This window comes from Leptomonas pyrrhocoris (genome assembly GCF_001293395.1).
Source record: "Leptomonas pyrrhocoris isolate H10 chromosome Unknown, whole genome shotgun sequence".
In the NCBI taxonomy this organism is placed as follows: Eukaryota; Euglenozoa; class Kinetoplastea; order Trypanosomatida; family Trypanosomatidae; genus Leptomonas; species Leptomonas pyrrhocoris.
Genome location: NW_015438368.1, coordinates 23,597 through 49,772, shown reverse-complemented (window position 1 = coordinate 49,772; position 26,176 = coordinate 23,597). Strand labels below are relative to the sequence as shown.

Below are 26,176 nucleotides of genomic sequence, written 5' to 3'. Positions count from 1 at the left end.
TAAAGGATAAATGAATGAATGAGAGTGCCGCAGGCGCATATCAGTTGGCCTGCAGTCGTTCCGTCACGACCGCAGGAACTTCAATAGAGAAGGAAAGGATGAAGGCTGCCCGGAAATCGAAGAAAAAAAACACACACAATGTGACGGAACACCTCAGAGAAAGGAAGAGGAACTACCAAACTCAGAAGAAGAGAAAAAAAGGTGACCCCACTTGGTGGTCAGCCCCTCCATGGATTAGCTGAGTTGGGTGTGCGTATGTGTGTGTATGTGCGGGCAGGTGGCGGTAAAACAAAACCCTATCCAGTGCTAATTCGCTTGGAGAAACAAAAGCAAACATGAGAGTCGCTTGACAAAATCCGCACCGTAATAGTGAACGCACCTGCCCGTTCTCAGTCATCATAAATGGGTTTCAACACCCGGAGTCGCATCGGACCATTCCGTGATGCTCTCCCACCGCCCGTCTTGACGCGATCGCCCGCGCCGCTCAGTGAATAGTCGCTGATAGAGAAAGAGGGACTGGGCCCGGTGCTACTCCTCCGACGAGTGGCGGTGGTGTCCCGCACAGCGCCAGCAGGTGACGGCGTTCGCACAACCTCGCGAGACGCACGCAGCTCCGGCGCGTTTGGCGGCAGCGATGGCGTTAGCATCATCGACGAAGTGGACATGTACACGTTGTTTCCGTGGGAGTACGTGGAACCACCCTGCGCAAGAGAGGCAGAAAAGGGATCCACGCTGCGCTGCGTTTTCTTTTCGATGGATGTAGTCGGTACAACGTGGCGCGACTGCTGCACGGTGGCGATGACAGTAGACACGTCACTCAGCAGGTGCTTCGGTGTGCTGGTGCGTCCCTCGCCTCCATCCCCCGGCTTTGAGTTTGTAGAAGCTGGGAAACGAGTTTTGGAAGCTGGCGGCGCACCTGGAATTACTCGAGGAGTGTCGTGAGACGCGTCGGTCTTCGTCTCCTCCGCATGGCAGTGCGGCTGTCGTTGCAGCGTAGCACCGCCCAGGCCCTCCCCGCCACGCTCGGCGGCTTCAATGTTAACGCGACGTATACGACGCCCACCACCGTCCGCGCCGTGTCGGACCTGCTGCTGCCCCTCCGCCTTCGCTGCGGTCCATTCCTCGTCTTTCCCATCACGCTCCAGCGCATTTCGCGCCTGCACACGGCCCCAGACGGCCTCCGCGTTATGCTTCGGCGTGTGACACGTGGACGCAATCGTGCTGTCACCCCCGCCTTCGGACTGCAGGACGGGCCCGAAGGTCTGCTGGTCTATCCAGCGCGCCCGCATCGTCTCTGGCGACTCCTCGAGGTAGCTGTCGGTCCACGTGTAGGGCAGCGACGGCGCGGAGGCGTTGGTGAGGGGGGTGTACGCGTTGTTCGCCACTCCGGTATAGTGGGTGCTGTCACCGCAGCTCTCTCGGAAATCACGGAGCGCCAGCGGCTGGGGTAGGGCGTAGCATGAAGCCGTGCTGGAGGTCTGGGAGACAGGCAGGCGTGCCGTGGGGCTTGACAGCGCGGAGACTTTCCCTTTCCCCAGCAGCGGAGGGGACGCGGTCTGCAGGCTAGGGTTGGCCCTGTAGGAGGGTGGGGTGTCCATGACGAGCAGCTCCCCCACCGGTGCCACTCGGCGAGGCAGCGTTCCTTGCAGGCGGAAGGGAGCGCTGCGGTGGCCCTGGCTGGCGGTGGAGGCATCGCGGCACTGCGTAGACTCGGACGGCGCTGACGGACCGGCCTCGGAGTCGTTCGCTTCGTGTCTGCGTTGCATTGAATTGAACGCCACGTCAAACGAAAAAAAGCACGAACACCGCCCAAGACGAAGGCTTCGATCCACCAACACCTCCCCCAACATACAACAGCAACAACAAAGGAGAAATGACTCACTGTTAAGCCGCTTCTACAAAGAATTATTCTAAAAGACACGAGAGAGGTTGCAATGAGAAGAAGTTAGAAGGGAGGAGAAAAGGCAGGAAGATCTAGAAAGAAAGTAAACAACGGGGTGAATGACGTATGAAGCGATTTACGGCTGTTGAGAGGTGAAGAGAAAAAACCGAACGCGAGCCGGTCGAAGCTGATAGAACGCAACTGTCTCGGCCTCCGCAGTAGGAAAGTGCTATAACGGAAGACGAGCTTGATTTAGCATTCATCGAAAACTGATTGGCAGGAGAGCACGCTGCCGCCATGAGAAAGAGAAGAGAGAAGAAGGAGACAGAAATGGAGTACGCGTGAGAAATATGTGGAATAGGGGAAGAATGATGAAAGGGGAGAGCGCATCAAATCAGTTGCCGTGCCTTCAATAAATGAGGGGGGGGGGAGGTGAACCAGCCAGTGCTACCAAGGAGCACACATGGGCTATGACGGCAATCACAGGCCCCGGCGAAGAGGATCACAAACCTCCCCCTTTATGCCGCCGTTCCAGTGACACATTTAAAGCGGGAAGAGTGAATGATGCGTTCATTCGAAACGCGCCTTTTTTAAAAGCGTCTCGTGCTGCTCCGTGTGCTTCCGTATTTATATAGAATTAATTCAAAGCGTCTCTCATGGATATTATAACAGATAAAAACATCACACAACGGAGCATTAAAAATGACGAGATACATCGTCGTATGTCACACGGCGTCGGTAACCAAGAAATAAACAAACAAACAATAAATAAATAAAACCAGAGGAGTAAATCCACCGAAAGAGATTACACCCCATGCAGTGCATATGAACCAAAAGAAAGAGTGTATCGTTACGTGTGGCGACACATGGTTTTGGAATGCGATCCACCGAGGTTTCCCTCGTCGAGTTACAAGGAGAAAGTGAGAAACTGAGAGAGGCAACAACACACGTATACTTATACCGAAAGGACAACCATATACATATATGTATACAAGATAGTGCTGAAAAACAGAAGGAAACGTGCAAAACACTGAAGTAAATAAGAAACTGATAAAAAAAAAACCCCAAGTCCAATGTCTGCAAGGCAACACACGCAGAGCATTGGTAGTCAGAGAACCACCCAAGAAGAAAACGAGAACACGACAGCAACGAAGACGTCCTGTACAAACGAACGCCACAACGACACCACGACGAGAGACCACACAAGCGCACAGGAGAGACCAACGGCACTCCGACATCTAAAACTAGGTGGCATATACAGTGGTTGCCAAAGCGACGAGTCGCACATAGGAGTACACGAGAAAAAAAAAACCAATACTATAACAGCGAAAAACAAATAGCGTTTTGAATCCGAAGAAAGTAGCGTAGCGCGGGCACGTGCGGAAATAACCGAAGGACAAAAGACACAGTGGAATAAACGCGGAAAAAGAAAATAGTTCGTGAAACGATTATGTTGATGAAAGAAAACAGGAGTTATGTTCTTCATTATTATTTGGGCTACTCTCTCTTTATCACAGCTAACGCTTCTCTCCCTTCCTTCTGTGATAGGTGTCTTACGTGATGCAAGCGGGTGAAGACGGCGCACTTCCGGCTACGGGACGATGGCACATGCACATGCCATACACACCTATACATATATAAGTGCTGTCACTGCCAGGAGGAAACCGGCGGCCAAAAAACATCAACATCAGATGTTATTTACACTGCAATCGTCCCGCGCGGTTTCAGAAAAAAAAAATAACTAAATAAAGGTTAAATTCAAAAGCACCGAGGAAATGCGAGGTCGCGAGAATCAATTATCTGCAGCGGGCTCGTGCATCGGTAAAGGCGAAGAAAAGAAGATCGAAAACAACAATAACGAGAACAGAAAGTAAATAAAATTTCCACTCAACGTCAGCGGAGTGTTTTTTGTTTTTTACTACAAATCGGCATTTTCATGTGCGGCGTTCGTATAAGCCGGCAACGCGCCGGTTCAGTGTCGTTGTCCACGATCTGACGTGAAGAGAGGAATAGACAACAAGAACAACAACAAAAGGGACAAAGGACATAATAACCGAAAAATGAAAGAGAGTTCCGAGCCACCAATGTGCAGCGAAGAAGGAAAACTCTAGAAAATAAAAAAAAAGTACACCCCAGCCCCAAGCGGCCATCCAACTTCCAACATCCAACTTCCACCACCACAACAAAATAAAACGCATTACGTCGCACGTTGTAAAGGAAAACAGGAATGAGAAGACAATATTACATTTTTGATAACATGAAAAAGAAAAGTACAGGAGGCGAGAGAGAGAGAGAGTCCGTGCTGCGTCAAGAGTGACCCTTTCGTGATGGAACGGCGAGGGGACAGTGAATGAATTTCCATCACAAACAACAACAAATGTTTCACTGCCAGAGTCAACATGCGCTGCGATCCAGAAGAAGAAAAAAGAACAAACAAACACAAACGCAGCAGCGGAATACCCGAAGCTTTCAACTCAATCGGCACGTACCTTGGCAGACGTTCCATCCAAGAACTCAACAGCTTCCGACGAATTAGAAAAAAAAAGGCAATCAAAAAAGGCGCGTGCTGTGCAGCGTAGCGTTTCCCTTGCGGAAGAGAGAGAGAAGAAAAAAAAAAGAAACGATGGAGCGTTGTTAGTAAAAAAAAAAGAAGGTCAAAGTGAAGAGGAGCGTTACCTTCCGTAATGCAAACGATATCGTGGTGGCAAGGTGCACGTAGATGATAAGCCGGTCGCCGGTCAGCCGTCCGCTTAAACTATACAGCACAGGTTTTGTGTCACCGCTAAAGACTGGGGTGAGAGTACTCGGTTTTTCCGTTTTACTCCAAACGAACACAGAGAAAGCACACAAAGAATTATACAGACTTCACAAAGAAAAAAAAAGCACACACAAGAGAAACGCTGACGAGGAACTAGCTCTTTTCCCCGAGGCTATTCACTGGTTATCGAGGACATGTAAGGAAATATTATCCGGTCTTATATCGTTAACGAGGAAACGAGGCAGAGAAACAACAGTCACCACGCAGCGGTAAAAAGTGAGTAACTGAACGAACGAACAGGATGCAAAATACGCTTCAATTGCGGCAAATCCCCGAACCAAGATGCTACGTCCGAACCTCTCTCTCTCTCACACACACACACAAGAGGAATAAGAAAACACCTCCCAGAACAAACAGCCGCTACACAGGGGAGGCCACGTTGCGCTCACGGCTCTGCGTCATCTTTTCCTTCAACAGCGTCAGCTGCGCATAGCTGGCGGAGGTGTCGGGGCGCGGCGAGGCCACCGCGGCAGTCGGACTCGTTGACGCCACCACCGCTACCGTTTCTAACGGAGGCGGTGCCGGCGGGGTGCGCAGGTGCTGCTCGGGCGGTGTGAATTCCCTGTACTCGGACTCCTTCTCTGTGCGAGGGGCGATATAAAACGGATCCTTCTTGAAGTAGCGCGTCCCTTCAGAGAAGCTGACTCGCCGCGACGACTGGCGACGACGCGGTGACGTCATCTCCGGTGAGTTGCCGCCCGCGCCATCGCCCTCACGCCTCAACGAGTTAAAGGAGCACCGTCGTGAGCCCCCGCCGGGGAAGTCACCCTCTGGTCGCACGAGAATGGGCGAGAAGTGCGGCAGCACGCGCGAAGGTGGCGTCGTTCCAGCGAACGTAGGATCCTCAAGGTGCGCTGTCGGATCCCCAGCGGCGCCGCCAAAGGCTTGGCTGAAAAAGTCCGTGCCGGTACGCGAGCCCGGCAGCGTCGATGCCCGTCCGGAGCCGAGCGACATGGAGGCCGTGCTCTCCGTCAGAGGCATCTCCAAAGAGGTCGCCTTGCGCCGCGGCGAGTCTCTGCGCAGTTGGGAGTCTCTGCGTTTGGGCCCCCTCGGTGACCCCGACGGAGGAGCCGCGGCCGGCTTTTGGGGCTCGGGGCTGCCCTTGCCTTGCTGATAGCCCTGTGCACCGTCGCTGCCTTTGCCAGGTGACGGCACCACCTTGTACGACAGGTCAGTGATCGCCTTCAGTATGTCGGAATTGCTGAAGCGGGAGCTGCGCTGCTGCGAGGCTGACCCACCTCGCTGCTCTGACGGAGAGTAGTTACCGACAGCGGCGAAGTTATTTGCCGCAGCCGCGGCGGGCTGTCCAACGGCGGCAGTGGCGGGGTGAAGCGGGCTGTGGCTGCTCTTGCTACTGGTGTCCGCACTGGCTGTACGCGAGCGATGTCCCTTGTGGTGCCCGCTGCTGTCGGAGGAGCTCGATCGGTGGTGCAGCAGCTCCTGCCGCCGCTTTGTGGAGCAGAGAGTGTGCCAGCCTTCGGTGTGGTAGAGCCGGCGGATTTCTCCGTCGGGGTCAATAAAGAAGTGCGTGCGTTCCCGCTCTCGGGAGTGCTGGTAGAGGGCGTCCATGTATTTGTCCGCGTCTACCGGGCCCAGTTCCCGCGCGGCCACGTAACAACTCTTCCGCTGCTGCTGCGCTTGCCGTTCGTCTCCCAGGCCGGGTGAAGTGGTCGGGGAGCGGCTCAACGCGTCTGCGAGGGCACCGGCAGGGGTGTTCAGTCCCCCCATCAAGAAACGAGTGCGTGGGTCGTCGCAGGAGGCGTGGCGGATGAGCTCCATAGCCGAGATGGCCCGCTGTGCCGCGACGGCTGCCCCACCGTTCACCTGCAGAAAGTGGAGGTAAAAACCATCGCCCTCGTCTTTGTCCAGCCCGGTGCGAAAGCTCGCGTACGGGTCTGCGCCTCGGTGTGTCGCGTCGGCGCAGAAGCTCTCCAGCAGCGGCCCGAACTCGCGCGGGTTCCACTCGTCGTCGGATGGAGACGAGCTGCGGTTGCTGACGTTGTCGGACAGACCGCACTGCCGCTGCGTGGAGGTGGAGAGCGACGCCTGCGTCGTCCACATCTTGTTTGTAAAGGGCCCCACGGACGGTAGGCTCTGGGCGCTGGCTTTGGTAGGGGCGTTGTCCAAGTCTGGCGAGGTTACATCGAATCGCGTCTTTCTCGCGGCGAGATTGACGTCGAGTGCTGGGAGTTTCGTGGGGGCCATAACGCCGTCCGTCTTGTACTCCCGTGCCTTTTCCAAATCCGCACGGACCATCTTCGGCACCGTCGGCTTCTTCTGCAACGCTGGCAGCCTGTCACTGCCATTCCACTTCCGCTCCGACTCGCCCGCCAAACGCTGCGCGGAGGGTGCACAGCCCATAGTATGTTTCTTTTATGCGATAGACCGCGTCAATAAATACCAATAATAATAATTGATACAAAGTCGAGGTGAGCACTCTATTCTACACGCCTGCGGGAGGAGGGAAAGAGAGAACGAGTAATAACGAAGACGATGCTCCTACCCCGCGCAGTGGACGGCGCCGTCTGAGTGGTGATCTATAAAAGGAACAAAAACTAGAAAACAACGAAAGGGGAGAGAAATCAAGAAGACGGCCTACAAAAGGAGAAGAAGCGTAAAACCACGTATTAAAAGGAAAAAAAATGTGGTAAGATTGTCGATTGCTTATCTTGAAAACAAAACAAACAAAACTACCGCGGCACCTCGAAGAGAATCGAAATGAAACTGGAGGAGAGCTCAAAGAACAATGCACGCTTGTGCTGCTAGACGCTGGCACAGGGAGAGAGAGAGGAAAACAACGGGGGTAAAAAGAGAAAAGAAAACGTGTCTAGCGATGTGCCGGTAGTATTTAAGACGCTGCTCGATAAGAAGAGGAGTGCGGCAAACGTTAGAACAGCAGCGAAAACGGCTCAAGTGAAAAAAGAAAAGAGAAAGGCAAACGATTTCTGAGTTACAATTGGCTATTTTTTTTTTTTTGATGGCGTCGGTCTCGCAGCGACGAAGACAGGAAGAAGAGAAGGCACAAAAAGAGACAAAAGTCAGCACCTCAGAAGTCTCGAAATGAATGCGTGGCGGCCTGACAATGCATACAACACGAAGGAACGAAGGGCAACACCAACGTACAAGACGATGAGGAGGCGTTTGCAGACCTATCCACAAGGAAGAACGAAAAGAAGGAGAGAGGGGGAAAAAAGGGAAGCGCAGTGGCAGCACAAAAAGGAGCGGATTCGACCGCCTGGTGTGCAATGAGAACAGCTACTTGGAGCTACGGTGATCCGCTCGTGTGCTCCGTCCGGGGCGAACAAAAAGAACACCAACAACAACGAAAAAGCAAAAGAAGGAGAAAATGCCACAAATGAACACGAATTAGAGGAGTGAACGAGAACAGCGCACGCCTTCGTTGCACGGCAAGGAAGAGAGAGAGGGGACCGGCTCTCTTTGCGGCGCTTCACCCCTGCGAACAAAGAAGGATTAATGTGTAATGGGTTGAGAGAGAGAGAGAGAGGAGCAGAAAGCTGTCGACAGCGATGGCGCCTTCCCAACTTCCGCACTCACACCAGTGGCCGTCTTTGACGCGGTGCTACAATATATATATATACTACAACGCCGAGGAATAAGAAGACGACAGCTCTGAAGGAGAAAAAGACCAAATCAGGAAAAGACTATATTACAAAAGAAAAACCTATGAGCGCGGGGAGATGATGACCATGCACACTCTGTGGGATACACAATGGTAAACGAATGAAGGTACCAACACAAATAAGAAGGGGGAAAAGATAAGAAGAAGGGGGGGGGGAGGGGAAGAGATGAAGAGCTATGAGAGAAGAAAACGGCTGTGCGGTGGCACGGCCGGTACGTAGGGGCGTAACACTTGAGCAGCACACAGAGCGTTCAATACAACGCTTTCGTCGTGGTGGTAACATAGTCCGACAGAACCGGAGGGGATTCGCATCGCATTCGCCGGTTGCCCTTTTTGGTCCGCACAAAGCAGAGAATAGTTACCGTCTCGTTTCTTTAACGCTTAAAATCAGAACCCACGCTTTCAGAACAATTGTAGAACTTGAAGGGGTATAATAAGCTGCAGTGCGTATCGTATGACAGAAAACAACAACAACAACAACAACAGTAGCAAAAGCGAACACAAGAGTAGGACAACAAAGTCCCATTCACTCCTTAACATCAATTTCGTAAAGAACATATGGCAAAGAGAAAAAATATATAAGAAGAGTGGATCCAATTACACTTCACTATGCACCAATGCAGCTCTACAAGAAGAAAAGAAAAGTGCATGATAATCCAAAGAGAAAAGAAAATACTACACATTGTAAGGCATAATCGCCCGAATTAAAAAAAGGTTTCGGATTCGTTGGACTCCTCCTCATCGCTATCCAGCATGCTCACTTCATCCAGTATGAAGGACGGCGACTGCGAGCCGCTATTGAGCTGCTGCTGTTGCTGTTGCTGCTGCTCCGTCGTAGGCTGACGGTGAGACGCACGACGCGAGCTGCCGCCGTGACGGTCCTCGTTGCCACCATTGGCAGTGTTGCGAACATCACGGAAGCCCTTACGCTTGCGGTCGTCCTTGCCGTCTCGCACAATCTCCGCGGCGGCGCTGCACAAGTCCTCATAGCCCCAATCCCGTAAGGTGTCGTACACCGCGTTGACGTCGCGCGCACCACCGTAGGCGAGGCTGTGGCTGAGGCGACTCTCTAGCACGCGATTGCGCTTCCGGTACGTGCGGGTCACACGAGACAGCGTGGTGCACTGATAAATGCCCAGGCCCCCGACGAAGGCGAGGACGAAGCCGAAGAAGACGGGGACGAGCAGGAGGTAGAAGTCGACGGACGTCGTGAGATGGGAGGTCATGGCGAATGGGGAGAAGGAAAGGGGCGGGGGAGGTATGTGCGTGTGCACGCAGAGTCTATGCAAACCAATGCTCGGCAACCCTTGAGAGAGGGAGAGAGCGAGAGGGAGACAAACACCGTAAAAGAGAAGGGGATGCGGGAGGAAAGATAAGAACAGTTAAAGCGGTTTGCCCGCGAGCAAAACAACACACGTGATGATCGAACAACGCACTAACGAAATACACTATGGTGTCAAACGCCGTAGACCAAGTTCTGCGTTACGGACTGTCAATTTAAAGAGAGAACGCTGTAACTTCAACGAGGAGTGGAGGAGAGCTATCATGGAAAACAACGGATCCCCTATCCGTACGACAAGTTGAATACTTGTCGAGACTCCTTACAGGGATAAAAAATCTCGCGGTAAGAGGACGCGGTATCTCCCATATAGGCTGCGTATCATTGTCAGAGCACTACGTAAAGAAACTCACCACATCCAAGGGTATGGTCTCGAAGCACGCAGTGTTGGCTTCCGCCTCAGCTTGCCATTCTCGAGAGAAGAAATACAGCAGCGCCAAACCACTTTCGTGAAACAAAAGAAAAACCGTCAGCAGTCGGTATGTAAAACTGCTGATGAACCCGAACAACGAGCGAGAACAATTCTGCAACACCGGTTTAACAGTTGTGCTCAGCCGTTAAATAGATGTGTACAGAGTGCTCTACTAACACGGGGTCGTCAACGAGTAAGGAAACAAAAAAAGGGATTAGCACCACCCAGGGAGTATATACCTAAGTTGAAATGGTGAGAACAGTAAATTAGTAGAGAAGGGAGTTACAAACGCGGCAGAGTGGCCATTAAATATGCGAGCTTCCGCTCTTGACAATCAGGTCCTGAGAAGTCAACTGCGGGATGCACCTCCTCTCGTCGCCTCACTTGCGGCTGCGGCTCCGGAGACGCTCCATATAGTCGCCAAGGTTCTTCTGCACCTCTGGGTTCTGGAAAAACTGCACAATGAAGTCCCTGTCGTAGCTGCGCTCCTCGTCCGTGGCCAGCATCTGCAGGTACTCTCGCCGCATCATGTCACGCGCCATCCAGCGCGCCTGCTGCGGCACGGCGAGGAAGCGCTCCGCCTGCTGATAGGCAGCCTCGACGGCCTTCTCTTCATCAACAACTACCTCGTCCACCAGCCCCAGCTTCTGCGCCTCATCAGCCGTCGGTGTCTCGCCCAGCTGCAGCATCAGCTCCGCCTTACGCGACCCGAGCAGGTAGGAATACGCCGGCATCGCCCACGGCGGGGCCACGAGGCCTAGCTTCGCCTCATTCAGGCCGATACGGTAGAGGCGGTTGTTGCTCGCGCTGTCCTTCGGTCCACGCGCCATCACGCGGTAGTCGCAGCCCATCGCGATGATGCACCCGCCAGCCGGCGAGTTGCCGGTGATGGCCGCGATGATCGGCTTCGGGAAGGAGTTCAGGATGAGCCACAGCTCCTGCTCGTTGTGCCAGAACTCAGCCAGGCGCTCCGGCTTCGGGTTGTGCACCTCCGTCAGATCGAGGCCCGCCGAGAACACCGTCGGTATCGCAGACGACACAATCACGGCCTTCGTCTCGTCATTGCTGCCGAGCCACAGCAGCCACTGGTTCAGCTCCTGCAGGTACTCGAGGCTCAGCGAGTTCACCGGGCCGCGCGCCAGCTGCACGTTGGTGACACCCTTCTCGTTGGTGTGGATCTTGACAAACTTCGGCACCTCCGTGGGCTTCTGCGGCGGCTCGAAGTCCGCCTCCGCATCGTGGCTGTGCTGGTGGTCCGCGTCGGGGCCGCCTGCAGGCCTGCCACCGTCGCGTCGCTGCTGCTGTGGCGGTGCCCGCGTGCTCGGCGGCACACCTGGCGGCGCCTGCGACTGGAAGCGGAACTGCGGGCCGTAGAGCACAGCCGAACTCACGCCGGCGGCGCCGACGCAGCGAAGAAGAGAGGTGGAGAAGACGCGACGCATGACTGCTGAGGGGTGAGAAGGAGAATAGCAAAGAAAAACGGCGTAACACGGTCTGTGAATAGTGTGGCATCACCGATAGCCGTAGAAGAGAAGGATTAATAGGGGAAGAGAGAATTGAAGTGATGAACTTGATGTCGAAGAAAGATACCATCAGTTAACCGCACACCTGACATCACCGTCTGACGGCACGGCTGGGGACTTCACAACACTCAAGCTTTTATCTGGAGGATTGGCGGATAACCGCCTGCCCTGCTCCACCGCCGCACGACCGCCCCACCGCTGCTGTCAGCGATGTCCGTTCGTCCCTGCAACCTCTTCATCGGCAAAGCGGCGCATTTACGCCTCACCGGTCCAACACCTCCGGCAGCCGGGGAGTCGCCGTCGGTTCCGCGTGCTGGGTTGGCCTGTGGAGCCTGGGAGGCGGTGCACCGGCAGCGCGTGCTCATTCTTCACCCTTCACTCCTTAAACAAAGATGTAGCTGCCAACCGGTCGTGGCATTTCCGGGCGGTGGTCTGTTGTCATGAACAGCCAACGAAGCGTTGTGGGGAGCGAGCGACGGTAAACTCCATTCGCGTGACGGCGGGTCGAATCCAGCCGGCTTCGCGCCTGTGCAACTCCAAACGGATGGATCTGTTCGCGAGAGCCTGTGCCGAGAGTGACCGGTCCACCCCATCGGCCACCGGCGCTAAAACGGCGGTGGCTGCAAGCACGTATCGTATGCCGTGCCTTGCGCTTTCCGAATCGGCTTCTCCAGCTCGTCTCAGCCGGTCTTCGGCGCTACACCGCTGGATGGCACCTCCTAGTAAGGGTCTAGACTCCTGCAATACCGACAAGGCTTCCATTAATTCTTGTATCCGTTTCCACCAGTATTTTTGCGGCGAGGATCTACAGCGGATATGGAGAAGTACTCAGGCAGACAGCGCGGTAAAGATGCGTGATAGGTCACACTCCTGACAAGAGGAGCAGCGCAACGACCGCGGGCAGGGTGAGCGATGGCCACGGCTCCCCCAAGGCCTTCCTAAGGCTCTCCTCAGGTCCTTGTCCACCGACAGGGAGAGTGCCACCAAGTAAGATGGCGAGCCAGAGTGTGTTCGTTCGCCTTCTCCACGAGACGCGCGATCCGGTGAACCCCGAGAAAAAAAGCAGGACATAAAGAGCCCTTTGTCTGTTGAAATCACTTTTCGATACCGCTTACCGGTGAACTCTATAATGAAGGCAGCGCGCCGCGTCGCAGCAGGGCCGTCGCGTGCGTGTAGCGCCGCGGAATCCGACGGGGCTCAGCACTACTTGCTCCACACGCGGCAACACTTCCGCCCTCTAGCACCGCACCTCCCGTCCGAAGGCAGTCGACGGGTGTGGCGCGAAGGCAGCTCGCACGCTGGAGCGCTACGGGGCTGCGGCTCTTCAGCAACCCTTCCTTTACGGCAGTGCCATCCCCGCTCGTCCACGCTCCGCTGTCCCCACGACCGTACCGCTGGCCAAGTCCGCTTCCCCCACCTCCATCGGGCGCTGCGTGTGGGTGTGGCGGTGCGATGCCGGAGCCCGCCGCCCACCCGGCAAAGGAGGCTGTCGGTCTGCGTCCCGTCGCCAGCCGCGAGTTGTTCACCCTCAGCGACGCAGATCGGCGCGGCGTAGCGGTCCCCCTCCAGAAGATCGGTGGTGGTGGCGGCGTGGGGGCTCCTAAGCGGCGACCCGTCATCGTGGAGCTCGCTCCCCCTGCAGACCGGCTCCTGCGTACGATGCCCCGCACGCCTTGATTGAGGGGAGGAATTGCCGCGTACGGCGGGGAGAGCGGCGTCGGGAGCTTCTCGATGCTTCCGTCGAGCAGGCGTCGCCTTGACGAGGTCACACACTCCTGGCGAACCTGGTCGTTGTGGCACTGCATCGTCCCTTCTTGTGGGCTCAAAGGGACAATTGTCATCCGGCAGCCCCGACCACGCTCCTTGTCAGGCGTGCACCGTTGTGCGGAAACAAGCAGGGACCACCGTCGGTGGAAGCCGCTTCAGCCCCCGCCAAGCCGATGAACCTCCCCGTCAGCTGCGCGTCTGTCAGGCATCCCACGTCGTGCCACCACAACGCCGCCTCTCTGGTGCTTCGCACTCAAGAGAGTTGTGAGGCGGTTCGGATTTCTCGGTCAGGGAGGTGGCAGCGTCCGTTGCCGGCGCCTCCGCCTCTGCCTCCGTCGCGGCTCCCACCAGCAATTATACGGACGCTTCACTATCCATGTTCCGTCCGGAGCTTCCTCGTGGTGTCCTTCAGCTCAGGGTACAGAAGGAGCAGACGTCTTGCTTTACGAGACAGGCCATTCTGCCCATCTAGATAGCAAAAACCCCAACCCCAAGAAGAGAAGTGCCGGTTGAGGCACGGTGAGACAAGTGTGAAAAACGATGAAAGCGGGCGATGTCTGTCGGAGATCAAAGAAGAAGGTATGCCTTCCGTCGCCACGCAGAAAACAGAAAGATGAGCTCAGAGGAGACGAATAGGGAGGATGGTGCCGGGGGATGCAGGGGAGAGAAGAGAAAGAGCGGCGGCCGGAGAGACACAACAAACACACACGTGGTGCGCTCGCCGTCGACGCAGTTGGACGGAGACGGAAAGCAGCGCCTGGCAGCACCAGCCCCTCCCATGTGCGGCTTCCTCGCTCTCGCGTTCATCCCACTTGGAGGCGTGAATACTTCCGGAGGCACTCACACGTATCGACACGCTGGTACTAGCGGAACTAGCACGCCACCTTCCAGATGACGAACGCATCTAAATAATACGACAGAGATACATGCGCACACACAACGGCGCTCGTGGGAGGGGGATAGAAGCGTTTCAATCGTTTTCCGTCGAAGATCAGAGCCAGGAGAAGTATCTTCTCGAGTGGATATAGATATTCAATCGTTCTTCACCCGCCCCGTAGCCCCCCCCTTCACTCGTTCTCATTCTTTGTGATGATCAACCTCACAGCTGCTTCGCGTCAAACGGCGAGAAAGAGGGAGGGAGGGCGAGAGAGAAGAAAACGTTGCCTGCTACCACACCGTGCAGTGCGCGGAAACAGCACGCACGTTACTTGCTTCTTCTTTTGGGGGATATATATAAATAGATAGATGGAGTTAAAACAAAAAATACGATGCTAAATAAGATTTTCGGATCGGCTGTGCATCAGTGCTCACGTCCATGATCCAGTAGTGCAGATGGCGTGGGAGAAACAGAGGGCACCGCCGCCCACCGGGGCGTCGTGGGGACTTGAGAACAGAAAGAAAGAAATTCACCAATCTGTTTCGCTCACAAAAGGTGCGGTTCTCCGCAACACGCGCACCTTCTCCTTCATTTTCAGTTTCAGAAATTGGGTGGATCGCTGCGGAAAAAGGTAAGTTGAATGGGTACGGACGAGCGAAAGCACTGCTGCACAGAGAGTCACGCGGAAAGAGAAAAGAACAACGCTTCTCCAGATACCAAAGAGACAAAACGGAAATGAACCACGCCGGGAGAGAGCGTTGTCAGCGTACGCCCACGCAGGTGAGGTTAAAAAACCACAACACCAAAACAAAAGGATGCTAAAAAACAACAACCCAGAAATATTTTTATATATTTTTCCTTCTCTGCCGACGAGAAAACGATAGTTCTCATGAGGCATCGCCAGTACGTTAAAAGGCGGGAGGGACAAAAGAAAGCAAAATCATTTCTGCGCTGTCGTGGCTTCAGTTTCCATGCCGTAATATACATATATATACATATAACTCAGAGATGTGTCGTTAATTCAGCGCGTATGGAGCCGCCCTTCCCCGTGCAGACCACGAAAAGAAAAAAGATTTTCGTTTGGAAGAGAAAAATACGCTGACCGAAAAACACATCACGGAGCGGAAGAGTGGAAAGAACGAAGCGACGCGCCCCACTTCCGTGGGCTACTCACGCAGATAAACACACTTCAGTAAAGAAACAAACTAACAAAAAAAGGGAAGAGAGCGAAAAATGAGAAGAAAAAGAAGGATATATAAAAAGAAAGAAATATATAGACATACTGCTCGCAGTTTTTTGAGGCTCCTCGTGAGAGGAATGAAAACACAAAAAGAAACCCGAGTGCGCTTAAGTTCTCCTTCTCTATCGCCCTTGAGCACAAAAACGCGCTTTTCTCCTCCCCTCCCCTCTCCATAGGTATATACTGTGGCTATGGAGAGAGAGAAAAACGTTTCAGGCCGGCCGATAAGACAGGTAGAAGAGGAAAGCAAACCGTGAACAAAGCGAAACCAAGATACATCTACGACGCGTATCATTGCTACGGGAAACGAACAAGAAGAAGATAATAACATTTAAAAAAGGCGTTTACGCTGTCCGCGGCGGTACGGGACAGCACGCTCAATAGCAAAGAGAAAAAGAAAACAGGGGGTAGGCTTAAAAAAGAGAACAGGAAAAATAAGGTGGTGAAAACACCACACGTCTTCAGTGGGAAACAAACAAAAGGAATCAAACTATGGAGTATACGCGACAGTTAATACAAATCATCAAAAAGAAGAGTCAGCGGTTTGGCACCGTTCACGAACAGCCGTGAGGGAGAAAACAAGAAGAAAAGACAAGGAGAGCAAGGGCCTTTTCGAAATCAGAAACACACCAATTAAAGGCGGCGTGTCGTTCTCTCCTCCCCGCTTCCTTCTTGTCTCCTTCTCTCTCTCTCATCAGTCATCGAGTTGTTCTGGGTGGAGGTGGCCAAAGCGGCTGATGGAATTTTTGCGGTTTTCTATCCTCTGCACATTAAAATCGTTTTGGTTTAAATGATTAGGAAAAAGAACTTGCCGTTTCATTAAGATACGCGATGAGCTTAGGATGGGAAGGCATTTGAGAAGAAAGGCAGTTATATATTTTTAAACACTGTGCAACCAGCACCCCCTCATCTTTAACGGAGATAATTTTTAGCTCAAAGGAGGGGAAAAGAAAGGGGAAAGGGAGAGAACCGCGGAGGTAGAAGAGAAAACAAAAAGCAGCCGATGGACACTCCCCATGCATCTACTGATGAGTCTCTGAGCTCTCCTCGATGGGCATGCGGTCCGGCAGCGTCTCCACAGGGGCGGCCTCCGCAGCCGTCATCTCCTGAGCTTGCTTCGCCCGCTCACGCACCACGAAGCGGCTGAAACGGAGGTGCACGAGAAAGGCGGTCACCGCGGAGAGGGCGTTCACTGCCATCACAATAAACATCTGGTTGCGCACGCATGACGGCTGGTTGCAGTTGGGCAGCGTGTTGAGCCGCCTCGCCTCATTGTCGTACATGGTGCCGAACATGAAGCGATTCAAGGCGATGGTGCAGACGAAGCCGGAGGAAAACATGAAGTTGTAGTGCTTGCCGATGTCATTGGCGTAGACGGTGCGGACGCAGAGGGCGCCGAGGCCCCAGCCCATGCCGGTGCCGATGGCGCCCACCAGGAAAGGGAGGATGAGACCGTTGGCCGGCATCACCGCAAAGAAGAGGTAAGCGATGGATAACAGGATGCAGCCGACCGGGAAGAAGGCCGTGATGAGGATCTCCTTCTTGCCGTCGCGCTTGCGCATCGTCATGTACATATCCAGAACACCGGACACCACCCGACCAATAGCGCTACCCACGCCGATAAGTGCGACGTACAGCGTCACACTCGACTGCTCGTAGACACCGTAGTTGATACTGCGGTACAGCTGCGCCGCGTTCATCTGCATCACCGTACCGGTGCCCCACACGCCAAAGAAGCTGATCCAGAAAAGCCAGATATCAATTGTGAGAAGGTTGTGCCAGAAAGTGGAGGTGTACTGCGGATTGCCGACGGCGCTGTTCACCGGCGGCTTCGGCGCCTTCTTTACAGGTTCGCAATCACCGACCGCAGCACCATTGTTGCCGTGCTGAGCCTCGGCGAGGGTGTTCTCCGCAGGCGACCGCGCAGCAGCAGCAGCGGAGTTCATGCCAGCAGCATTGCCCACCTGCACCTCCATTCCCTCTACCGGCTGCTGTGGCATGGCGTTGGCGCTGTCCTCCTCCAGTTTCTCTGCCGCCGCCACCGCCTCCATGGCCACCATGGCGTCGATATCTGCAAAATCGTCCTCGTGATCGTCGGTGTAGCCCAGACCGGGGAAGTGCGGATGCGCACGCTTAATCACAGGGTAATGACCCAGCGCTTGGATGGGCAGCGCCATAATCGCAAAGCAGGCGAGCAGCGCCACCGCTACCACCGAGCTGGCGATGTAGCCGTTCTTCGTGGTGGGGATGTAGCCCGTGACGATGGAGTTCACGGTGAGGAAAACAAGGTTCGCACCGACGATGGCGCAGCCGATGTACAGCCGGCGCAGCGGGGCGTGCTGAGAATTATAAACGGTCAGCGTCCTCTGCCGCTCCGCAGCCTGTTCTTCCGTGAGGCGGTTCTTGCGGTACTGGCAAGGGATGTACGGAGGCAAATCGATGAAGTAGCAGCCGAGCAGCGCGCACAAGAGAATCTGCGCACCAACAAAGTACGCGTAGCCGGAGAAGTGACTCTTGAGCGGGTCCGTCGTGTTCGCAAACCACCCGTTGAAGTACACCATCAATACCGAGGTGCCAAGGCCGGAGAAGGTTTTCTCGATGATGACCATGTAGCCGCGCTCCAAGGGGAAGTTCGCCATGAGCGGCATCAGCGTAGCCACGTCCATGGAAGGGCAGCCGAAGTAGAGAATGGCGTTGAAGATGCAGAACTGGATCAGCGCCACCTCCTTGCTGTTGCTCGTGATCTTGCCATCAAAAGCCAAACCAAAGAGTACGTAGCCAAGGAAGCCCAATACTCCCGAAACGACAAAAAGCACCTTCGGACCGGTGTAATCGAACAGAATACCGGCGAAGAACACGAGGTACCCACAGCAGTTACCCACGGTGCTGATGGTGGTGATATCCGCTTGGTTGAAGCCGTATTGCGACTTCATGTGATTAGTAAAGATGCTGAAGCCGTATGTGGAGCTCATGGCGAGGCCAGCGAACACACCTGCCATCAGCATCCGGAAGCGGAACAGCTCATTGATCACGAGCGGCATTGTTCGTACAACCCTTTTCGTTTTACTTTATGAAAAAGAGGTGCAACGAAGAGAAACAGAGGAATTTAGGAAAAGTTAAGGTACGAGCTTGGCGTTGTGCTTTCACTGCTGTTTTCTTCCTTCCTTCCTTCTCGTTTTCTCGGGTGCAATCGAATATATATCTCGCACTGAGAGAGTCGAGAAAGATGAGGGGAACAGACTTGATACAAGCGGTGAGCTAATCAAGAAGGCAGCAGGTGGTGATGCTTATAATAGACTTCTCACCAAAGCGCGTAAAGTTAAGAAATGTGCGAGACGTTGAGCGTTTAATGGCACTACCAAACAGAAATAAGAGAAGCGGTAAGAGTGGTGGGAGTAGTGGTAACGAGGAGAAACATGAAGAGGGGCTGAGCGTGCTGTTCGGCAGGACCAGATAGTTGCTTTCGTGCGCCGGAGGACTCGAACCGTCTACGAGTTGACTGCACGGCACACCAAGCAAAAAAGAAGAAAAACACATCAACGCACCGTGTACACGCTGGGGTGGACTTTGTCATGTGGAGAGAGGGCAAACCTCCCATGTTCCCCTCGAAGCAACAGCGACGCGCCTGCTTTGTTTACGTCGCAGTACAACACTCTCAGCAGCTGCAGCAATCGAATGCAGAAAGACTCACATAGAACAACGAGAGAACTCAGTACGATTCGTTCACTACTAGAGAAAGCAGACGTGTGCGAAAAGCCACGGCGTTTGAAGCACCAACACGCGCCTCGTAGGGAATCCACACCGTGCAGCAGTCGCGCAGAGTTCCTATGGAGGTAAAAAGAAAGCTACAGAAAGGGAGCTGAACCTCCTCAAACAGCTCCGCTTCAGCCGTCACGCAGGCGCAAGCACACACATATCTCCCCTCAGCCAGCCAGACACCCCGGTCTCTTCGACGGCTATGACACCGAAGACCCTATGGAGAGAAGGGACGTGACACGAGGACGGTACCGCGATGCTGAAAGGTTGCCCTGCCAGACACCATGAAACGCGCGCATTCTGGCACTTTTCAGTTCTTTGTCCGTCGTTTAGGGCACCATCGCATTACTTCAAGACTTCAGATGACGCTGTCAAGGAGGCAGAGACCCGGCAGCGGAGAGAGGAGAGTGTTGAGAGAAGGAAAAAGGGAGGAGAAGTGAGCGACAGTCACACACACATGCATACACATACAAGCACACGTGTGTAAGCTAATGCTGCGAGGCGTCTTACGAACACTGTAAGAGATGCGGATGGGAACATAGAGGTTGACGGTCACCTGCCGTGATGGATGTCAAACGCATAGTGACAAGACCACTTCTTTCAATGCAGGAGAGTCTCACCACTTTAAACCTAACACATTATTTCCCCAAACGCTTGCTCCGTATACGAAGGCAATTGATCAGCAAATAACAGCGGCAAAATGCCACCGCGTCGCATCATCCGCTCTTTCTATTTTCGACTTCTTGCGGCCTTCGGTGTACAGATAAGCGGTGAGCACAGAAGAGGAAAATTGGGAGAACGGTGCTGGAGGATTCAGGGGAGCGAAGAGAAAGAGGGGCGACCGGAGAAACACAACAAACACACAGGTGATGCGCTCGCCGTCGACGCCGTTAGACAGAGCCGGAAAGCAGCGCCTGGCAGCATCGGCCCCTCCCATGTGCGGCTTCCCCGCTTGCGTACTTATCCCAGTTAGAGGCATGAATACCTCGCGATACACCCGCGCGTCTTGACACGCTCGTACTAGGTTAAATAGCGTTTGATTCAATTGTGGAGGTGGCCGTGCGTGCGTGTACACGCAGCAGTTCCCTTGCTGCGCAGCTTCACGGACAGCGACTTCGGATCACCCCACCGCCACTCCGTCATTTAAAACGCGCTCGGCTCCATCGCTCGCACCACGCAGAAAAGAAACCGCTCGGAGATGAAAGGAGAAGTGAGGAATCCATTCGCGGTAGCTCTCCGACGTCGGGCAGAGTACCGCGGAGAAGGGAGGCAAGGAAGAAATGACCGCGTAGTTTGTGAAGCCCTACAGCACTCGAGAGCACGACCAGACGTGGCCCGGTGCAGACACTCACACTGCGCAGTACAAAACAAAAAAAAAGTGTGTTCCACGCACCGCATCATCGCACTACCGTCGTTAACTACATGCAAAGAGATTGGGAAAATGAGAACAACGCAAAAAAAAAGGACCGTACGTGGCGGTGCGAAAAGTTGCCCTAGAAACGCAAGTAGAAACATCTTTCAGGTGAGCCGGCAAGCAGCTCCGTAGTACAGCGTTTGAGAAATGCAGCGTGCCACCCTTCTGGGCTCACACCGATACTCTCGCGTAGGCAGGAACCCCTGGCGCCCACGCTGAGCTCCCCAACCTTCTGTACTTGGTGGCCTGCCGCACTTGATTATTGAAGTCACGCCCAAACGCCGTTACGTGCAGAGCGGGCCCGTTGATTGCACACCCAGTTCATTTGGTGAGGGCATCCCCATGGTAAAGCTGGGAACACGAGTAAGGTCCGTGTAACAAAAAAGAGAAAAAGATTCTGGCGTTGCTGCGAGCACCACAGCCGCAAAGTGCAAGCATTTTGGGATCGTCAGCCGCTCCTCCACCACCCGCAGGGTACACAGATGGCAGGAGGGCTAATCATACCACACGGACTTCTGCTTTTGTGGAGGCACGCATTACGTTTCGTTGAAGCCGAAGCGGGTTGCGAAAACAAACAAATGATAATATCTGAGTTTCCTTTATTGAGAAGTGCGCGCATTCGAGCGCACAAACAAAACAGTAACGAACGAAATGAAACAACAAGTACAGCTGAGGGAGTGTGGGGTGCCTTTAAGTTCCGTATATAAAGAAAACTTACATATGTGCAAAAAAAAGAAAGCGTTTTGTGTTACCGTTCTCCTCCGCTGCGCGCTTGCTGCTGCCACGCACGCGGCTCACTCAGAAAGATGATGGGCCATTCCAGCCATCTCCATCCGGCCACACCTCACCTGTCACCACAACGACTAAGACCAGGACCCTTCGCTTTCGCTAAACGAGAAGAAAAAGAAAAGGTGCAGCTGAACTCGCTCGTTTCTCTCCCATGACCCACTGCTGGGGTGTGTGGTGCTCCTGTGGAGAGGGATTCACCGAGCACGTCATCCCCCTCGCGCTGCAAGCTTATCGAAAGCAACGCTTCTCCTGCGCAGCGGCGTGAGTCACGGCTTCATCGCACAACTACAGGACCACACAGAGTCGCACACGCACACACACAAGCGCGCGAGCGACGTGCTGCACGTTTACGTTTGTACAAGTGAAATAAAGCTGCGGACCTTTTTGTTTCCGTGGAAACTGCGCCTTCTCGTCACCCTCCGTTGTGACTCCTCGGGTGTCGGCGTGAAAAAGGCTGTCCGCTGTTGCGCAGGCAAAGGTGCCGCAAGGCCGCAGGACGAATGGAGAAGCAGCTATTACATAGTTAAAGAAATAATAAAGGTATTAAAAGGATTCTAAAGAAAGGAACATCTCGGCGGTCTATTCACATCGTCCTTCGTGGAAATATGGAGAGCGAGCACGCCAGCTAGATCAGGTTCCACAGCACAGATGCGCAGAGCAGTGCCAGCATTAACCACCCATTTGGGCTGCCCAGGCTCAGCCAGTACGCCGCATCACAGTAAGGGGCGCATTGAGAGTCATCCGTCAGCATGTAACTGCTGTCGCACACGCTGCATTTCATGCTGTTGCCCGGTGCGCACCGCACGCAATTTACCACAAAGCATGTTGGCTCGCCAGAACTGCTGCTCGACGCTTTGTGACAGGCATTCGTCGTCGCACAGGCATCTCCGCTCACGTTGTCGTCCACGATGGGCCTCAACACACCAGTCCACTCTGTCGGCACACAGCCGCAGAAGCTGTTGTTCAGCAGCATCATCTGCGAAACTTGCGTCATCGCGCTCCATTCCGCGGGCAGAGTGCCCAGCAGTTGGTTGTCGGCCAGGTTCATCTCCGTAGTCTGCGTCATCGTGCTCCACTCCGCGGGCAGAGTGCCGTTTAGCGCGTTGGTCGCGAGCTCGAGCGTCTGCATCTGCGTCAGCCGTCCCCAGCTCGGTGGCAACGTCCCGGTTAATTTGTCGTAGAGCCTGAGGCCCTCGGCCCACGTCACCGTCACCAGAGAGCCGACGACATCGCCGGGCAGATCCGGCATACTCGACACCTGCGTCATCTGCGACGCCGTCAGCTTCACCGTCACCGTGTTGTCGGCACTGCACTGCACGAAGTTCCATCCGCAGTAGTCCTCGTCCTGGCTGTTCCGCATATCCGGCACCGTCGTCGCGAGGGCCTGCAGGAACTTCATCGTTTCCGACTCCGGCGTGGGTGCAGGCGCCGTACTGCCGTCCGCGGCGATCGCTAGGTGAGGGCTGATAACACAGCAGAGGAGAAGAGCGCCGAGGGCGAGCGCATTCCACGGCTGCGGAGTAGAGCAAAAACGGCTCATGCTGCTGTTCGGTTGGTCTGTTGAGAGGGTAGACAGGGGCGACGGGAAAGCAGCACTTAAAGCGGTGCGGAGAACAGAAAGAGAGGAGAAACGCAGTGCACAGGGAACTGAAGAAACCTCTTTCGACGGCCTTTAACTCACGAACTCGGTAGAAACCGTGGGAGCTTCGCACCGTGGACCAGCGCTGGTTGTGCAAATGGGGTCTCAGCGAGAAATCGGAGGGAGGGCTCAAATGGCGTGCGTGCTAGCAGGACAACGAGAAAAAACACTTGTGATACTCCAGCACTCAAAATACAATGATAACAAAAGAAGATTACTGTTAGAAAAGGGTTAGCTTGTGTTTCTACGCAGTGGCCACATGGTGTTTGGGGTTAGCGGTGGCAACCAATGGTGTGTTGCAGCGCCATCGACAAGAAGCGCAGCGTGAGGGAGGAACGGCGTTGACAACGGAGTGAAGGCAATTCATAGAGGAGCGCAGCGCAGGGCGGCAACGCTTACGAGTAATGGGCACGCGCTCGTCAAGCATGTGAGCGCACAATCCACGTGTACGAGTGGGACAAAGGAAAGACATCCTGTAAGTAAAAAAAGGCTCGCCTTCAGCGCAACACCCAGCAGAATCAACGCCACTTCAATCCTTCGTGCTTGCCGTTGTGCGCACACGGCTCCGTTGGTGCTTTAGAGCGAGTTGAGCACCACGCAGGTCTCAAGGAGGGAAAAACACCTGGGCAGAGCAAACAGATGGCCCTGTAGGAAGTCCGGCTCTCACAGCAGTCCTCCTCGCAGAGCAGTTGCATCCATACAAAAAAGAGAAAACACTAGCAGATGTACATGAAAAAGGATAGTGCGGGCATCCAAAAAAGAGAAGGGACCGCGCTCCTGGCAAGATGACCACCGCTGCTGTCGCCACCGTCCTTTGCTCTTCCACCGTAGAAGAGCACTTCTCCATTCAGCGACTAGCCCGTTAGCGGCGAGGACGTGCTTGCAGAAAGCTGCAGAGGTGCGGATACAGAAACACGTTTGTCATTAAGCTGAGATCCCGCTGTGCCCCCGACCTGCCACAGGGAACACGGAAAGAAACGCTGCCGAGCTACAGCTGTAAGCGGACACAACAGCCTCGGCAAGAGATGCACGGGCTCGCTTCGAACACCGCTCGCGTGGGAGACACCCGCACAGTCGTTTACCTGGGACATCAGATGCATGCATCACCGCCGGATTCTCTTTATGCGGGAGGAAGCGGCGCCTTCAACGTGGTGTTCACGGAGATGACCATCTCGTGCGATCACAGGGGAGCCCGCGAGGATGGAGGCGCGCCAGAGGAAGCCGACAGCGACAGCACCATCGACAGCAACGCTTTCATCGCGCCCACAGAGCCCCACGCCTCGGGCAGGGATCCGGTGAGAGCGTCGCCGATCAACATGTGAGATGTCAGCCGGCGGAGTCGTCCGTGGCTCTCGCGGGAGGCCTGCCGCGCTCTCTGTACGAAGGCGGCACTCGGCTAGGCTCACCCCCGTTTAACTCCCGGCCACGCGCAGTAGTTGTCGCCGACGCAGCGGGACTCAGGACCCGTTACAGCAGTGGCAAGCCGGCGCCGACAACTGAGTGCACATGGCTGCTCGAGAAGTGCGACGAGCGTGCGTAGGTCGCGGGAGGCCGGAACGTGCGGAGAGGTCCGGACAGAGCAGTGACGCCAGCGGCAGGACGGAAAAGATAGCCGGCGAGTGCGCACACGACGCATGGGCTGGCTGCTGGCGGTGCCATTACGAGAGCACGGCGGGACAAAGCTTGCCCTACACCTCTCGCCAACGGGAGGGGGGGGGGGAGGCAAATACGGAGAGGAGAAAGAAGGGCCCTTCGAGCAGCAACGTGAGGGGGCAAGAGTCCATAAAGGGGCAGAAAGCGGGCGCGTTTGCAGTGCCACTCGGCGAAGACAGACATGCAAGGAAAGCAGTAGCTGCCCGCGAACGGAAAAGTTCAGAAATAGAAGACCGAAGCGGGCGACCTGGGGCAGGCAAACAGGCCGCACAGCACTTCGCTGTGAGGCGAATCACCAAGCTTTACGGGGTGCGTGAGGTGGTGCTTGGAGAGAAAGAGCGTTCATTCTGACAGGAGACTTTGTGCTCGTGCCACATAGAAGCGTTTGCGCGCAGTAGAAGCGGGAGCGGGTGGGGGTGGGAACGAAGGAAACAAGCGAGAGAGCGGCGAACCGACGAGGAAAAGAGGGGGAAGGGGCACAACGCAAGGACGACGGGTGGTGGTTGCGCAACACAACATTGCAGCGTTCCTGCAAGCCCGTCAGCGGACAAAGAGATGCAAAGCGTTTCCGCTAACGATGAAAGACGTGCGTTGGCACGCAGGCAGGAAAAGGATAGCAGCTGCGCTTGGGCGGTGCTTGGCAATGAAAGGACGGAAGTCGGAGCACCCGCACTCCACGGTCCGCCCTTTGCTCACGCACCAGACACGGCGACCGGCAACGGTGCACGTGCAGCGCACACCACGCCGTAATGACGGCTTGTGCCCCAGGAGGAAATACACTCCAAAGAGACTTTCACGCGTGCGTAGAACGTTCAATACGTGGAAAAAAACCAACAATAGTAAAGGAAAGGTAAATAATGCTCGGTCGTGAGACACAACGGAGGCAAAGACGAAGCACCGGTGCGGCTGTTGAGGCGTGTGCGCCGCAGCAACGGCAGAAAGAAAAGAAAATGGGCCGTGTCACTCGAAGCCATTCTAAACAACAACAGCACGCAATCTGCTCGCCACGGGCTGTCTTTGGCACCACGGTTTCAAAGAGCTTTTGCGTTAGAGTCACGAGTCAAAACCCGGGAAGAGAGCTAGAAAAATAGAGCTTTTAACACCAGACTCAGTCACATTAGAAGAGAAGGGGCTGAAGCAACCACGCTGTTGCTGTCGTCATCTGAGCACCAGAGGTGCTCACCCCAATTACAAAGTTGAACTATAGGAATTATCTCTGGTTCACCAAGTAGATTAATTATAGTAATAAAGCGCCCCTACGAAGCTGAAAACGTTTTGAAGTGGCGAGTCGGCGTGTGCCGCAGTGTGTTCTAATCTGTGACAAGCGCTGAAATACTCTGTTGCAACGACGCGCACACCGGCAGATGCGCCATTTACTTGACGAGGTGCAGGACAGCCCGACGGAGCAGACACACGCTTGCACCTCG

The 26,176-nt window shown here is 54.7% G+C and overlaps 10 protein-coding genes across 15 annotated transcripts; all 10 read right to left on the bottom strand.

Moving 5' to 3' along the window:
- Window positions 1–389: 389 nt before the first annotated feature.
- Window positions 390–2,173, bottom strand: ABB37_05841 (hypothetical protein; the record flags this gene model as incomplete). 2 transcript variants are annotated; one of them, XM_015804014.1, is made up of 1 exon in its annotated part: window positions 390–2,173. In XM_015804014.1, exon 1 carries the CDS (start codon window positions 1,764–1,766, stop codon window positions 390–392), a length of 1,377 nt encoding a protein of 458 aa, XP_015657148.1. In that variant the 5' UTR covers window positions 1,767–2,173. The 2 variants fall into 2 exon arrangements, with proteins under 2 accessions (XP_015657148.1, XP_015657149.1); XM_015804015.1 differs by having other exon boundaries at window positions 390–1,912.
- A 2,887-nt stretch (window positions 2,174–5,060) lies between these two features.
- On the bottom strand, window positions 5,061–7,061 carry ABB37_05840 (hypothetical protein; the record flags this gene model as incomplete). Its single annotated transcript, XM_015804013.1, has 1 exon — window positions 5,061–7,061. The coding sequence occupies one exon, from the start codon at window positions 7,059–7,061 to the stop codon at window positions 5,061–5,063; it is 2,001 nt and encodes a 666-aa protein (XP_015657147.1).
- Window positions 7,062–9,044: 1,983 nt separating this feature from the next.
- ABB37_05839 (hypothetical protein) lies at window positions 9,045–9,648 on the bottom strand (the record flags this gene model as incomplete). Of its 2 annotated transcripts, none has more annotated exons than XM_015804011.1 (1): window positions 9,045–9,648. In XM_015804011.1, exon 1 carries the CDS (start codon window positions 9,564–9,566, stop codon window positions 9,045–9,047), a length of 522 nt encoding a protein of 173 aa, XP_015657145.1. In that variant the 5' UTR covers window positions 9,567–9,648. The 2 variants fall into 2 exon arrangements, with proteins under 2 accessions (XP_015657145.1, XP_015657146.1); XM_015804012.1 differs by having other exon boundaries at window positions 9,045–9,623.
- An 823-nt stretch (window positions 9,649–10,471) lies between these two features.
- Window positions 10,472–11,587, bottom strand: ABB37_05838 (putative mitochondrial 3,2-trans-enoyl-CoA isomerase, mitochondrial precursor; the record flags this gene model as incomplete). The annotated part of the gene is made up of 1 exon (XM_015804010.1): window positions 10,472–11,587. Exon 1 carries the CDS (start codon window positions 11,531–11,533, stop codon window positions 10,472–10,474), a length of 1,062 nt encoding a protein of 353 aa, XP_015657144.1. The 5' UTR covers window positions 11,534–11,587.
- Window positions 11,588–12,738: 1,151 nt separating this feature from the next.
- On the bottom strand, window positions 12,739–13,968 carry ABB37_05837 (hypothetical protein; the record flags this gene model as incomplete). 2 transcript variants are annotated; one of them, XM_015804008.1, is made up of 1 exon in its annotated part: window positions 12,739–13,968. In XM_015804008.1, the coding sequence occupies exon 1, from the start codon at window positions 13,453–13,455 to the stop codon at window positions 12,739–12,741; it is 717 nt and encodes a 238-aa protein (XP_015657142.1). In that variant the 5' UTR covers window positions 13,456–13,968. The 2 variants fall into 2 exon arrangements, with proteins under 2 accessions (XP_015657142.1, XP_015657143.1); XM_015804009.1 differs by having other exon boundaries at window positions 12,739–13,940.
- An 819-nt stretch (window positions 13,969–14,787) lies between these two features.
- Window positions 14,788–15,156, bottom strand: ABB37_05836 (hypothetical protein; the record flags this gene model as incomplete). Its single annotated transcript, XM_015804007.1, has 1 exon — window positions 14,788–15,156. One exon carries the CDS (start codon window positions 15,154–15,156, stop codon window positions 14,788–14,790), a length of 369 nt encoding a protein of 122 aa, XP_015657141.1.
- A 1,364-nt stretch (window positions 15,157–16,520) lies between these two features.
- Window positions 16,521–19,624, bottom strand: ABB37_05835 (hypothetical protein; the record flags this gene model as incomplete). Of its 2 annotated transcripts, none has more annotated exons than XM_015804005.1 (1): window positions 16,521–19,624. In XM_015804005.1, the coding sequence occupies exon 1, from the start codon at window positions 18,537–18,539 to the stop codon at window positions 16,521–16,523; it is 2,019 nt and encodes a 672-aa protein (XP_015657139.1). In that variant the 5' UTR covers window positions 18,540–19,624. The 2 variants fall into 2 exon arrangements, with proteins under 2 accessions (XP_015657139.1, XP_015657140.1); XM_015804006.1 differs by having other exon boundaries at window positions 16,521–18,855.
- Window positions 19,625–20,397: 773 nt separating this feature from the next.
- Window positions 20,398–20,769, bottom strand: ABB37_05834 (hypothetical protein; the record flags this gene model as incomplete). The annotated part of the gene is made up of 1 exon (XM_015804004.1): window positions 20,398–20,769. One exon carries the CDS (start codon window positions 20,767–20,769, stop codon window positions 20,398–20,400), a length of 372 nt encoding a protein of 123 aa, XP_015657138.1.
- Window positions 20,770–22,082: 1,313 nt separating this feature from the next.
- Window positions 22,083–23,342, bottom strand: ABB37_05833 (hypothetical protein; the record flags this gene model as incomplete). The annotated part of the gene is made up of 1 exon (XM_015804003.1): window positions 22,083–23,342. The coding sequence occupies exon 1, from the start codon at window positions 22,995–22,997 to the stop codon at window positions 22,083–22,085; it is 915 nt and encodes a 304-aa protein (XP_015657137.1). The 5' UTR covers window positions 22,998–23,342.
- Window positions 23,343–24,563: 1,221 nt separating this feature from the next.
- ABB37_05832 (hypothetical protein) lies at window positions 24,564–25,109 on the bottom strand (the record flags this gene model as incomplete). 2 transcript variants are annotated; one of them, XM_015804001.1, is made up of 1 exon in its annotated part: window positions 24,564–25,109. In XM_015804001.1, the coding sequence occupies exon 1, from the start codon at window positions 24,930–24,932 to the stop codon at window positions 24,564–24,566; it is 369 nt and encodes a 122-aa protein (XP_015657135.1). In that variant the 5' UTR covers window positions 24,933–25,109. The 2 variants fall into 2 exon arrangements, with proteins under 2 accessions (XP_015657135.1, XP_015657136.1); XM_015804002.1 differs by having other exon boundaries at window positions 24,564–25,075.
- Between the last annotated feature and the right edge of the window lie 1,067 nt (window positions 25,110–26,176).